At 40.5% G+C, this 14688-nt stretch overlaps 1 protein-coding gene across 2 annotated transcripts; it reads left to right on the forward strand.

Moving 5' to 3' along the window:
• Positions 1-373: 373 nt before the first annotated feature.
• LOC144529027 (tubulin beta chain-like) lies at positions 374-12407 on the forward strand. 2 transcript variants are annotated; one of them, XM_078267945.1, is made up of 5 exons: positions 374-514; positions 6552-6660; positions 8403-8513; positions 8907-9151; positions 9803-12407. In XM_078267945.1, the coding sequence occupies exons 1-5, from the start codon at positions 458-460 to the stop codon at positions 10613-10615; spliced, it is 1335 nt and encodes a 444-aa protein (XP_078124071.1). In that variant the 5' UTR covers positions 374-457; the 3' UTR covers positions 10616-12407. The 2 variants fall into 2 exon arrangements, with proteins under 2 accessions (XP_078124071.1, XP_078124072.1); XM_078267946.1 differs by lacking the exons at positions 374-514; positions 6552-6660 and adding an exon at positions 8028-8161.
• The last annotated feature ends 2281 nt before the right edge of the window (positions 12408-14688 follow it).

A 14688-nucleotide genomic window follows, 5' to 3' on the forward strand; every position in this document is an offset into this window, starting at 1 on the left:
GTTACTCTATTCTATTCCTTAAATGTCCCTATTGTTGACACATATTGAAGAAGTAGTAGGCCTATTACTGTACGTTAAACAGACATACGATAAGATTGATTGAATTATGCTGTATCTATTCTATTCTATTCTATTCTCCATTGTTTCATTTAGGAGCTCCAACGGGGCAGTGATGACAAAACCCGGCACTCCTTCTTCTCTTCCTGTCCTTGCTTTTGAGACAAGGAAACCCCTTTAGACAAAGAAAATCTTCCCATTTAGCCAATCAGCACCGGGGCTTTAACACCAGCAGCCAATCATGAGCGTGTACAGACTTTAGCCCCGCCCGTAGGACTCAGAGCAGTGCAGACTGTATGCAGCCAGTCGACTCTGTCTGTCTGTGTCAGTCAGTAGGTCAGCAGCGCCTCTTGATCTCTGCCACCGCTTTACTTTTACCACCAACCAACCACCATCCATCATGAGGGAAATCGTGCACATCCAGGCCGGCCAGTGCGGGAACCAGATTGGTGCAAAGGTAAGAAGAAGAAGAAGTGACAACAAATTAACTCTTTTTTGTTGTGGTTAATAAGCAATGTATTCCAGTTTTTCTTCAAGTTTTTCTTTCCAGTTATACTAAGCATTTCATTCTCAACTTTTTGTTTTTCTAAAGAGGCTTTTCTTTTGTTGTGTGTTTTGAGTTTCAAAAAATAATTGAATTAATTTACAAAGATAAAAATCAATTGCTTAATTTTTGTATCTAACAAAACAAAACACCAATATATACATATATTTTTTTTTTCTTTTCTTTTTGTATAAATAAATGCATAACGGGACCAGAAACTATGCAGCCCTATTGTTTGCACTCCATCCTCCTGCTTTTATAGACTCAGTCAACCATTCGATGTGGTCATCTTTCTCTGGTTTACTAGTTCTCAAATCTGAATACTTGTTTAAAATGTCTATTATTATTATATATTTTTTTTGTTTCAGACAAAGTAAACGGTCCATGTTGTAGTTCACCACAATGTTGAACAAGAGAACATCATAGCCTCTGTACTCATAAGATACATTACATGAGTTAGTGTCTTCAAGTTGTAAGTTGGTGCTTCTCTTGCCTAACTAGCACCCAATTAATTTGTTTTTAGTGCACGCTACCTCTCATCCAAAGACAAATTTATACATTTTGTACTTTTATGATACATTTTATAAGGCTACTGCACAAATGTATTACCAGACTACTTTGTCCTATTGTAACAGTGGATGATAAAGGTCTGTAAGTACCAGACAGAAACAATGAATCAGTTTAAATATATCAGTGATGTGATTGGGTCATAAAAGTACCACAAAGTACATTAGGGTCTTCCAAAATGTGTATCGCAACAAGCATATAAGCAGGCTTGTTTGTAAGTCTTACATTATAATTAGAAATACAATATCATTTTTATTGCTGCTATCTTGGCCAGGGCTGCCTTGAAAAGAAGATTTTCTAATCTCAATGGGACTTACCTGGTTAAATAAAGGTTTAGAAAAATAATAAACAATAACAAAAGGTTACTTACAGCTACACCATTTCATAAAACCTCCATAAATAATATGTAAAAACAGCCCATAGAAATATTGAAGTGATGCAGTATTTCTGGGATATGAAGTAGTCATATCTTGCCTATGAAAACCGTAACGATTCACACATTTGGAAATGTTGACAGAAAAGTGACACAAGTCATTGATTCATGATTAATGAAGCCGGCCAGACTTGAGCAGACACACAGGGCCAGCTGATGTCTTGGCTGCCTGGTGAGCCGGACTCTTTGTCAATGAGAAAAAAAGCCAGAGGGTGAAAAGAAAGGAGAATTTGCTGAGGCGGAGCAGAGGAACGCAGCAGGAGGGGGGAGGAGGGGGGAAGATAACAAGTGTCCCAGTGTCTGCTCTGAAAGCACAGATGAGGTCATTTAAAGAGCTGCTTTCCCAGTCAGTGCATCACATGCACACCCCAAAAAACACATGGACCCAAATTTATCAAGTGATTATCTGCAAAATAAGTTCTATTTTATCATAATTTTTGCTGCAGTGCCCTAAATGTCCTGTGGTGTTTCTACACTTAAGTTCCCAGAGATCAACAGTCAGACAAATATAGAGCTGCAACAATTAGACAAATAATCAATCAAAAGACAATTCATTTTGCAACTATTTTGATGATTGATTATAGTTTCCAATTTTTTTCTGCAAAAACGCCAAATCTTTGCTTGTTTCAGCTTCTCAAATATGAACTTTATATATATATATATATATATTATTATTTTTTGTTTAAATAAATATGTTGATAGATAGATTAAGACTACTTATTGGTAGACTACATATGTGCATATTTATATTTATTGACAGTAGCTAGCTGCTCAATGTTTTAATCTCTATTTTTATTGAAATGTATTTCATATATTTTCATTATCTTGTTTTGGTTCTATACTGTCACTCTTACCTGTCTGTCCTGGGTGTCATTCTCTTATCTGTCTCTTATCTTATCTTATGTTATCTGGATTTTTTACTGTTGGTTAGGCAAAATTGGAGGACGTCGCTTTGGGCTCTGGGAATTTATAATGGCCGTTTTTTCCGTTTAAACCCCTTTTGTTCTTTCACAAATATGTACTCCTTCATGTGTAATTCCTTCCACCAACTAATCAAAGTATTCTCCTAAGCGTAGAATCTGCCATTCAGAATCATTCAGAATACATACGAGAGACTCGCTCGAATGACGGCAGCCATGTAGCGCCTCCATCTTTAAAATACATTAGCCAAAGAGGGACATACCTCCGCATTTCTCCCTCTTCCACCTATTGGCACTGTGACGAATGCCAGGGGGAGATTACTCGCCAGAGAAGCGAAAAGGAGAATTAAAACGACAACACGACAGGCAAAGCAACAAAACCAAAGTTAATATTGGAGTGGTTAGAACAGCTGCTTGTAAACGATGGAGAGAGTTAATTTCTTCCACCGTAGGAAGAAGGGCTAGAAAGTAATATTCAGTTGATTGTCATATACAATTTCACTGCTAGATGGGAGAAATTCTTACACAATGTAGCTTTAAGTAATATACATCTATTTGGGCCATTACGCACTCATCCAGCAGACCTTCCCTGTGTGTGTGTTTGGGGGGTTCTTGGCGGAGCAACAAGAGGCGTGGCAACCCCATATGGGGTGACTCAAACTCCACTGCCCAATGGCCCTGATCAGGAAAGACATGTATTTACAGAGGATTTAGTGAGGCTGAGGTCATCCTCATTTCATAATGGATTAACTCTGCTTGAATTCACCCACTTACCCCAATCTACAGTTAACTCTCATCCTTTTTCTGTTCATTATTTGTTACATTGTCATGATCCTGGGTTTGTTTAGTTTCCTGTTTTATTTGTAGGTTCTCATGTGTCCTGCATGTGTGTTTTCCCACCTTTGTGATTGTCTGCCCCGCCCTGATCTGATTCACCTGTTCATCAGCCCTGAGGTCCCCTGTCTCTTGTTTCCACCCTCCTTTCTTTTTCTATATTAATCGGTGTTCCCTTGTTTCAGTGTCTGATTGTGTCTGCGTTTGTTCCTGGCTCTCAGTGGCTCTCCTAGTGTAAAGTGTTTCTAGTGTTTTTTTTGTTTTTTTGTTTCAGCCTTATGTTTAGGCTATTAAAGCTCACTTTTTGTTCTGCCAACCTGTCTGGCTGTTCTCCTGCTTTTGCATCCTCCTTTTGAACTCTCAAACCATGACACATATAAAGTCTGTGATACAGTGTTTTATGTGTGCTATTATTTAACCCAGTGTACATCACAATGTATATTTAGCCATATTGTGTAATTGTAAGAGATTAGTCTTCTAAATGATCATTTAAATGAATTCAGGAACAGACAAAGATGGTGAGGGGACAGTAGTGAAGATTAAAAAATGAGATTTTCTTGCCCACCAATCTCTCTCTTTCACACACACACACACACACACACACACACACACACACACACACACACACACACACACACACACGCACAGAGACACAGACGTGCCAACCTCCCTCTGCTTATCTCCCCCTTTTCCTTTTAAACACACACTCACAGATTAGGGTCAGTTGACTGAGCTGGTGTGACAGTCTGTGCTCGTATCTTAACTGAGTTTGGCGTTGATGTAGAAACGAAACGAGGCCGACTGAATCCTGAATCCTCTGATAAAGCTCTGCTCTCACTGACATCTTCCGCCTCTTACTGGGTAGATAATATGACAGGTGTGAACTTAACTGACGTGTTATGATCAGTTCCTTTTTAGATGTGTGTGTTTTAGGCTACAAAAGGTCAAGCCATCTTTTATGTTCCATAAACACTACATTTCAAGATACGCTAAAAAACAACTAGTCAATTAATTGAAAAGCCGTTCAACAGAGTGATCCAGTGATCTGGATCAAAGAACACAGTGTCTTTCAAAAAGCTTTTGGGTCAGAAATAACAAATTATACATAATACAGACAATAAGGGTGTATCCATGAAATGCAGCTTTTAAGCAGCATGACGATCGGAGAATACTGAGAGCCAGATTGCAGTTCAGAGCAAGGTAACTGTAGACTGCAAATAACCTTTTTTAACCAGATTAAAAGAAAGAAACAGTTGTTTTACAGAACATGTTGCTGTATTTAGGGGATCTTGTGACTGCAAAAGGCAATCAGATGACAGCGTGTCCTTGGGAAGCACACAGGACAGAATCCTACAGAGTCCTCTCTTCTTCCCCCTCAGTAAATTGACTTGCACTTTATCATGGCCTTTATCAGTACACAAATACACTTCTTTCTAACCCATGTTTCCAGAACTGTGACTGAATAACTCCACACAGCATTTTATCATAATTAAAGCTGCAAATGGATGTTTCAGGTTCCAAGCCCAGTGACAGATTGTTTTTAAGTGTCAACCCTTGAAGATGGATTAGATATAGGTCACACAAAGTTTGAGTGTCTTATAAATTAGCATTCATCTGTGTGTGACTGCGTTTGGTTTTGCATCATTTGAATTCAACACACAATAGCACATATTTTGTTAATAGCAATACCACCCTGGTTCTCCTCTTATCTTTCAGATAGAAGTTTTTCTGTGTCTCTTGGTCCCTATTTCTCTGAAACCGCTGCCCTTTCTTGTGGGGTGCCTCAAGGCTCTGTGTTAGGTCCGATTTTATTTACGTTGTATATGCTTCCCCTAGGCCACATAATTAGGCAATTTGGAGATATCTGTTATAATTTCTATGCTGCTGACATCCAGCTGTATGTTTCTTTTAAGCCGGAAGAGACTAAGAAAGTGTCAATACTGCTCAAATGTTTGTCTTCCATTAAGGACTGGATGGCGAACAATTTCTTGCAGCTTAATGAAAATAAGACCAAAGTCCTTATTGTTGCTCCGGATACTACAGCCTCCAAGGTTGTTTCCGTTCAGTTGTTTTTGGGATCCCTTTCTTTAGCTGTACAGTCCAAACTGAGAAACCTTGGTGTTATATTTGATCATAATATGTTTCTTGACCAACATATGAAATCTCTAACACACACACTTGTCTTTCATCTGATGAAATGTTGATGAATGTGTTGCTAAAATTAGAGCTGTGGTTTCGCAATGTGAACTTGAGATGATCATTTATGGTTTTATATCATCTCGGCTTGATTACTGCAACTCCGTTTTCACCTGTCTCAGCAAGTCTTCCCCAGGACCGTCTACAACTGGTCCAGAACTCTGCTGCAAGGCTGTTGACCAGGTCCAGCAGGATGTCACACATTATATTATTATTACATGTCATTTAGCTGACGCTTTTATCCAAAGCGATTTACAATTGCTATATATGTCAGAGGTTGCACGCCTCTTGAGCAACTAGGGGTTAAGTGTCTTGCTCAGGGACACATTGGTTGATGTATCGCAGTGGGGAATCGAACCCAGATCTTCCGCAAAGGCATGTGCCATATCCACTGCGCCATCACCACCCACCACACATCACTCCTGTTTTATCGTTGTTACACTGGCTTCCGATCAAGTTCAGGATCCAATTTAAAGTTCTTGTTCTTACAAGCGTTGCATGGTCAGGTCCCTGTTTATATCGCTTACCTGCTCCATCCGTACACTACTAACAGGTCCCTCAGGTCTTCTAACCAGGGATTAGGCCTACTGGTGGTCCCACGCACTCGTTTGAAAACTAAAGGTGACCGTTCCTTTGAAGTGGTAGCTCAGACTCTGTGGAACGCCCTTCCTATTAACTTACGTTCTGCAGTCTCGGTGGACGCTTTTAGAAAGCAGCTGAAGACACACTTGTTTCAACTCGCTTTTGTCTCATGTTTGTAATTTTGGGTTTTTGAGTCTTTTAATCTTTTAACTTCATTGGTATTGTATTTGTTTTTTCTTGTTTATTGTCTGTTTTGGATCCTAGTGTATTTTAACAAATGTTTATTGGGTGAAGTCCTTTGTGACTCTGTCTGTAAAAGGTGCTATATTAAATAAAGTATTATTATTATTATTATTATTATTATTATTACAGTGCATCTTAACTGATGCTGTATTGGCCCATGTGTTTGTGTGTTTAGTTCTGGGAGGTGATCAGCGATGAGCACGGCATCGACCCAACAGGAACCTACCATGGAGACAGTGATCTGCAGCTGGACAGGATCAGCGTGTACTACAACGAGGCCACTGGTAAGTAGATCCTGGCAAACACTGAGGTCTGTGTTTGATAAAGTGAGGAGAGACGTCCCCCCTGTGGTGAAACTGGCTCACTGCAGCTGCTACAAATAGCATGCAAATACAATACTACCGCTTTAAAACCAGGATACACTGATGTTATGCTAATTGAAAAAAAGCATTACATTTACAGACCTGATGTGCACATTTGCTATGTGCTGTTCACATGATGAGATTCATTATGACGGACATATACTGCCTCAAAGAGCTACTAACACAGGAAGATTTTCAGACAAAACTACCTTTGTTATTCATAGTTACATTTACTGCGCTACATACACTGTGCTATTAATAATAAAAAAGTTATACATTTTGTCCAATGCCCTTAATGTTTGTATATCAACTATGTAACATGACAGTCTGAAGTTTGAGAAGCCTAAATACTACAGGTTTAATCAGCAGCTTAAGAACATAAGAAAAACTGAAGCTGACACCTGAGAGACAATATTGTAAGACAATATTACTCAAAAAAGGAATTGGATGAGCCTCAATAATAGTTCACAGAAGTAGCTAGTGTAGCCTATTAAAGTGCTCATATTATGCTTTTTGGCTTTTTCCCTTTCTTTTATTGTGTTATATATCTTTTTTGTGCATGTTATAGGTTTACAAAGTGAAAAAGCCCAAAGTACACCATCTCCAACAGAAAACACTGTTCACAAACTGCTCCAAACAGCTCTATTGTAGTCCAGCTTTACTTCCGTGACGAACGTGCGTCACTTTGTAACACATGTTATAATGCTTGCCTAGGCTAGCTGCTAGCGTGGCGCGCCCTCATACTCTGCTTCTGACTAGCTTGTAGTGCTGACCTAGGTACTGCGCATGTGCGACTCCCAACAAAGATGGACAGAAGTGAGATGCCTCACTCTGTAGCTAAAACAGAGAGCTCAACACACAGAGTGAAAAGAGGAGCTGCAGCAATGTGCAGTACAACAAAAATATGGTCCATCCATCTTCGTCCGCTTATCCGGGGTCGGGTCACGGGGGCAGCAGCTCCAGCAGAGGACAAAAATATGGTGTTTTTTGAAAATTAAACCATGTAAACCTATTCTGATATAACCTCTAAATACAATTATGAACCTGAAAATGAGCATAATATGAGCACTTTAAATGACCTGAAAATGCCATATAGTTGCTTAATTTGGTTCATTTTACCAACACAAACTGTTAGGAGTGTTTTAATTGGACAGCTGCTTTTTATGTTTCTCCACTTAGTGGCCACATGCTGTGCTACATCCATACACCAGCTGTTATACTGTGTACAGTGAGAACCTGAGCTTTTGACTCTAAAATGTTTCCATACACTGTCATCATTTCCAACAGCAACTGAGTGAGACATTCACAGCATTCTTGCCTGCAAATAATTTGATGAAGTGAAAAATAATCGCCAGGATCCACTGTCGAATGTGGGTTGATGGACGTGATGTGGACAATGCAGCCTACATTGTAGCATCACAGGGTTAGAAACCCGGCTTACAACAGTTCTTATAACACCCTCTTTTAAATTAGTCTGTACATTTCAACTTTTTTCTAGTTTGATTTTGCAGTTCTAATACCTTCTTAAGCACGTGTGTGTGTGTGTGTGTGTGTGTGTGTGTGTGTGTGTGTGTGTGTGTGTGTGTGTGTGTGTGTGTGTGTGTGTGTGTGTGTGTGTGTGTGTGTGTGTGTGTGTGTGTGTGTGTGTGTGTGTGTGTGTTCAGGTGGGAAGTATGTGCCCCGAGCCATCCTTGTTGACCTGGAACCAGGCACCATGGACTCAGTCCGCTCTGGACCTTTTGGACAAATCTTCAGGCCTGACAACTTTGTTTTTGGTAAGAACACATGCTACTGGAATATATATATTTTTATGCGGCCTTCTTTTGCACAGGAGGTCAGAGGTCATGGTGGGATAAAAAACAGCAGTCATGGAGCATGCCCAAAGACATTTGGAAGCTTGCTGTCACAAAGGTTTGGACTTCATTTAAAGGATAAACGCTTGGTGTCCCTTTTGCTCTACTTTATATGGCATACGGCACAAACGAGCCCACTCCTACCATAAAAAACCACATTGGCCTTCAGCTCACTCATTGACTTTGACTTGTTTGTAGGATGCTTCAGAACTATTCATTGTTGACTTTGGTTTATTGTTATTCCACTTCAACATTAATCATCAAAAATGGAGGAAAAAACAACACTGATTAAAGTTTTTCTTGTTGATGCCCCAGGTCAAAGTGGAGCAGGAAACAACTGGGCCAAAGGTCACTACACGGAGGGGGCCGAGCTGGTGGATTCAGTCCTGGATGTGGTGAGAAAAGAGGCTGAAAGCTGTGAGTGTCTGCAGGGATTCCAGCTCACGCACTCCCTGGGAGGAGGCACCGGCTCCGGCATGGGCACCCTGCTCATCAGCAAGATCAGGGAGGAGTACCCTGACCGCATCATGAATACCTTCAGTGTGGTTCCCTCTCCAAAGGTAATGCATCAACTATTGTGCCATTGTATATAGTAAAAACTTTAATGTGTCATCAGAATAAAATATTAATACCGTTATTTATTGCTACTCTGATAGAGACATCATATAAAGTTGAAGTTTTATGTCTCTTTTTTTAGTTTTACTACGAATGGTGAATTATCTTGTGAGTTCTTGCTATCGATTTTGATATTAAAACATATGTCAACTTGACACTAAGTAAGTAGTTTGTTTACATGTAATGCTCTTTATTGGTAAGTCCAGCAATAGCAAATGCCCATCAAAATGTAAAAATGAAGAAGTAAAGCCAGTGTCTTATGAGATTGCAGCACTATTCTCAGTCAGTGAACGGTCTAAAATAGATGTGGACAGCCAGAAAACGCTACAAGTAAAACAATGGTTCTCAGTTGCAAAAACAACCCCATGCATCGTATTGTAACCGTGATCTGTGGGGGGGAAAGTTATCTATTGATTGGTAAAGCGTGATTTATGCTTCAGCGTTAAATGGTAATGGTTTTGTAATGGTGTGCATACTATCACATGGGAAAAGTAACTACATTTACATACCGTGAATTGTTTTTTTAATTGAGCCTAATCAATATGTGTAGAATATATGTAATCTATACCTTGATGTTCCTCGTCTCTCATCTTCAGGTCTCGGACACAGTGGTTGAGCCGTACAACGCCACGCTGTCCGTCCACCAGCTGGTAGAAAACACAGACGAGACCTACTGCATTGACAACGAAGCCCTTTATGACATCTGCTTCCGCACTCTCAAACTCACTACTCCCACCTACGGTGACCTCAACCACCTGGTCTCGGCCACCATGAGCGGCGTGACCACCTGTCTGCGTTTCCCCGGCCAGCTCAACGCTGATCTGAGGAAACTGGCCGTCAACATGGTGCCCTTCCCCCGTCTCCACTTCTTCATGCCTGGCTTTGCCCCTCTGACCAGCAGGGGGAGCCAGCAGTACCGTGCCCTGACGGTGCCAGAGCTCACCCAGCAGGTGTTTGATGCCAAAAACATGATGGCTGCCTGCGACCCCCGCCACGGACGCTACCTGACGGTGGCCGCCGTGTTCCGCGGCCGCATGTCCATGAAGGAGGTGGACGAGCAAATGCTGAACGTCCAAAACAAGAACAGCAGCTACTTTGTGGAGTGGATCCCCAACAATGTCAAGACGGCCGTCTGCGACATCCCGCCACGCGGCCTCAAGATGGCCGTCACCTTCATCGGCAACAGCACCGCCATCCAGGAGCTGTTCAAACGCATCTCTGAGCAGTTCACCGCCATGTTCCGCCGCAAGGCCTTCCTCCACTGGTACACCGGCGAGGGCATGGACGAGATGGAGTTCACCGAGGCGGAGAGCAACATGAACGACCTGGTCTCCGAGTACCAGCAGTACCAGGACGCCACGGCCGAGGAGGAGGGAGAGTTTGAGGAAGACGTGGAAGAGGATGCCTAAAGAAGTAACAAGAAAATGATGTAACATGAGCTGGAGAATAAGGAGAATATAATAACCAATAAGAAAAAAAAAATCCAGAAAAAATAAACAATATTGTGATATGAAATTAAGGAATTTGGCAGATCGGATAAGTAAGGCTGGTTAGAGAAGTATGGCAGTCTGAATTGGTTAATGGAGGATGGAAACTATGTGAAGACAAAATAATAAAAGATGAATGTAGGCAGATAAGTGAAAGAGTAACAGGATCAAAATGACAAGACCAAACTAATGTGCCATGGTTTACAGTTTATTGTGACGCCATGTTGGGCGGTTTCACCAAGACTAGCCTCACAAAATCTTTTCAAAAATGTTTTTACACTAAGATCTTGTCTTGCAGCAAATGCACAAAACAGAAGCACTTCTTACACTTCCCTTTCATCACGTAGGGTTATATTTGACTCAAACAAACTTCTACGAGGGACAGAATCAATGAAGTAATCATGGCGGCGCCTTTTTATTGTAGCATTAATTCCACCATGAACAAAAGTGAAATAAAAACAAGCTTGTCACTTTTTGCCAAATACAGTATTATTGACATTACATCTTGCACGAGAAACAGTATTTTGCAGACAGAAAATGTAATCGATGTGCTTCTTGTCTTCACTGATAATAGAGTGATGTAGTAAGTTAGCAGCTATTCCAGGATTACAGCATTTAAGCTGAAGTCAAAGAATGTCAAGTGTTAGAATCCCTATAACTGTGGCTGTAGTCATTTTGAGGACACCAGGCCTGTAACCTTGAAAGTGAGGTTCAGAAATTAGAAACCATGCCATTATCAGTGTTTATTGTTTTTTTCAGTGTTCATTGTCATTATTTATCAGCTTTGAAGAGCCTCTCTCACAGATAAATGCGACTTGTTTTGGTTGTAGGTGGGACTTTTTCCATACTCAAAGTAGATTGATCAGAAATACATTTTGAAGACTGCGGCTGAGATAAGAGAACACATTCTGGTGCGATTCAGTCTTCTGCTGGCAGAGTAATTTAATTCCAGAGATCAGGGTTTTCATAAGTCAACATCCAAGTAAAAGACCCTCTCTCCATTTCTGTTAGAGACACGGAAAGAGAGTTCATTCATGACATTAACTGTTATGGAGCACCTATCACTTACAACTTCACTTACAACTTCACATTATCTGTGTTATAGATATAATTAAGACAAGTTTTTTTTGTTGCAGAGCCTGCAGCCAATTCAACATATCACGTAACCGTAATTTCAAATTATGTAAAGTTTTAGGGGGTGTGTTTCACAGTTTTATCGCAACAGCAGCAGTAGAAGGATTATTCTCAGACGCCAGCCAACGTCATGAGGAGGATCGCACACTGCAAATGTCCTGAGCCCAGATCAGGTCTTGATCTGTTGTCCATTCCCTGATATGTTTCGACTCAAAAAGGTCTGATGAGCTCATCTTAACTAGAAGCATGTTTTCTGTTGTTGGACCTTGTGGTGTCTGGAAGTCATTTTAAATATTTTAATTATTAAGGCTTTTTGAAACACATGCCAAAAATAAAAATGCTGAATGCTTTTATTCTTTCCAATTTGCAGTTTTATAAGTGCACAATTTTACAGTCTGATAAATGTTTACACACACTGAGCCACTACAGTATGTACCGAAGTCATTTGTGTTTAGTATGTGATCCTCAACCATTTTGTCATTTTGTGTGTGTGCTTTATTGTATGTTAGTTCCTTTTTTAATTCCTGTGCGATCCTTGTGACTATGAAAAATTTGAAAAAAATAAAATGGCATTTGTCAAAAAAAAAAAAATACATGTGTACTGTTGTTATTGATAAACAGTTTTTGGAGTGTTTTTTTTTTTTTTAGTATGAGCTTCCAAAGAAGTCGTTAAACTTCTTATGATATCAACAAATGGAGTGAGAGGTCTGAAAGCAAGCAAAAGATTTTTCTGACATCTTTTCCATCTCTCAAACTTTGGGGCTGTAACTAAGGATTATTTTCATTATAGCTGAATCTGTTTATCATATTAAACACCAACATTCATTGATATTGAGTCTCTGTCATTTTACGGCAAGTCTAACTATAATGGGAGAAGTATCTGTCTGTCTGTCCTTTGATTTTCTTGGCAACTGTTTATCCAATCGACTTAACACTTGGCGAGTGTATTGCCGAGAACCAGAGGAAGTGCAGTGTCGAGTGTGAAGTTGTTTGGATCAGCGGTTCTCTAGAAAGCTGCAAGCAGCAACACCTGAGGCCAAGCAGTCGGCCCGTTCTGAACAGACACATTTTGAACAGGCATTGCACTGCTTGAATTGAATGAGTAATAATAATAAGTCTAAGATTCCTTTTTGTGCGAGATAGAGATAACTACCTTTGGATGCACCTTCGCTGTCCCTCTCAGGAATTGCTTTTGAGAAAGTTTTGTTTTTATTGTTCCCCCCAACAGTAACATGAAATATCCGCCCTTGTTTTGGAGAAGGCAGTGGAAAGAAGAAAAGAGTTTTCTCTTCAACAGGGGGCACTATAAAGACATTTGAAGAAGGTGACCAATTTTCTTCCATGTTGTTTCAAAATGTTCACTTCCAATTCGTTTAATTAGTCTTGCAAGGATAATACCAGTGTATACTTGTATGATGTATTTCTTTTTTTTGGCAATAAGAATTCATGAGGGTTATAAAAAGTATTTTTTTCCTAATAACAAATGGGAAAATAGGAAGAAAAGTTTAATTGACGCAAGTGGCTGAGACTACAATTCAGGACCTTGGACAGCGTCAGCAGCACAAACTGAGAAGTAGGACTACGTGTAAAGGAAATCAGGACCTTGGACAGCAGCGCTATAAAGGGCAGGGAAAGATTGGACCTCGGTTATAAGTAGCAAAACTACCTGCTGATATTGCCATCATACACTGCGAATGCAATAATATGTAATGGTGCAAAACAACTGACTGGTCGACCCCACTTTCCCTCATCCACTTAAACAAAAAAACTTACAAAAACTACAACTCACAATTGATGACATAACTTTGAGATAATCACAGACTGATGACGTCTGTGTGTAAGTCTAGAGGACCCCCCCCCCCTCCCCACCTCTGTTTCACCGGATAAATGTACAACAGAATGGAGAAGTCGTGCATATGTAATGCTCGTTTGAGTTTAACCTGCAGAGCGGCTGCTTGTGGCTCCGAGCCAGAAATGACGATTCTTACCGGAGCTTCCCGAGGACCGCCGAGCTCAAATGGTCCACATACCCGACATTAACCGAAACTCTTCAGCTACTCCCGATTTGGCCCCTATTGAAGTCTCTTGTTGTCGGGTAGGGGGTGATGGGGTGGACGAGATTAGCGAAATAAAGAGAAAAAAAAGGAGATTTCCAGAAAGCCATCACTCCTGAGCCCCTCCCAGTTCTGTGATTTTCGGATTCGAGGATTGACGAAGGTAATTACCATCATCCAATTATAATTATATATTACAACAATTTATATTTTTTTCAATATTTCGTTCAAACGGGGAAGGTAGTGGGTTAAGTTCTGCAGTTTTTCCTTCGCTGCTTGACTATTTGTGCTTGTGTTGAGCGGTCCCATAAACGGCAGTAACGGCTGATTTAGGGCGTGTAACCAACAGCAACGAAGCGAAGGCATGCAGGATGGCAGCAATCACACAATAATAAAACAATTAACGGGTTCCAGACATTTAACAGAGGGGTAACATTCCTGTATTACTTGGCAAAAATGATGCAATTCACAGTTTTCAGACAGGAATCCAAGCATTGCTCAGACGAGACATTATTAGTTAATAAGGTATTTGTGGACCGCATGGCCTCCTTCCTTCTCCCAATTGTGTTAATTCATTCATCTTTCTGCTGCTATATAGGATACTGCTCACATTAACACAGTATTTGCACTCTGATGCTGTTAATCGGATCACCAAGTGGTTTTAAAGCACGATATAGACATGATTGCATATACTGTTGTATGTTGCCCAGGCTGTGGTGCATTATCACGTCTTGTGTTCGGGATATACCCGTCTGACTTGAGGGCTATTTTCTGGTCCATCCCGATGGAAATGGTTACGCAATGTAC

This window comes from Sander vitreus, chromosome 14, assembly GCF_031162955.1.
Source record: "Sander vitreus isolate 19-12246 chromosome 14, sanVit1, whole genome shotgun sequence".
NCBI classification, from domain to species: domain Eukaryota; kingdom Metazoa; phylum Chordata; class Actinopteri; order Perciformes; family Percidae; genus Sander; species Sander vitreus.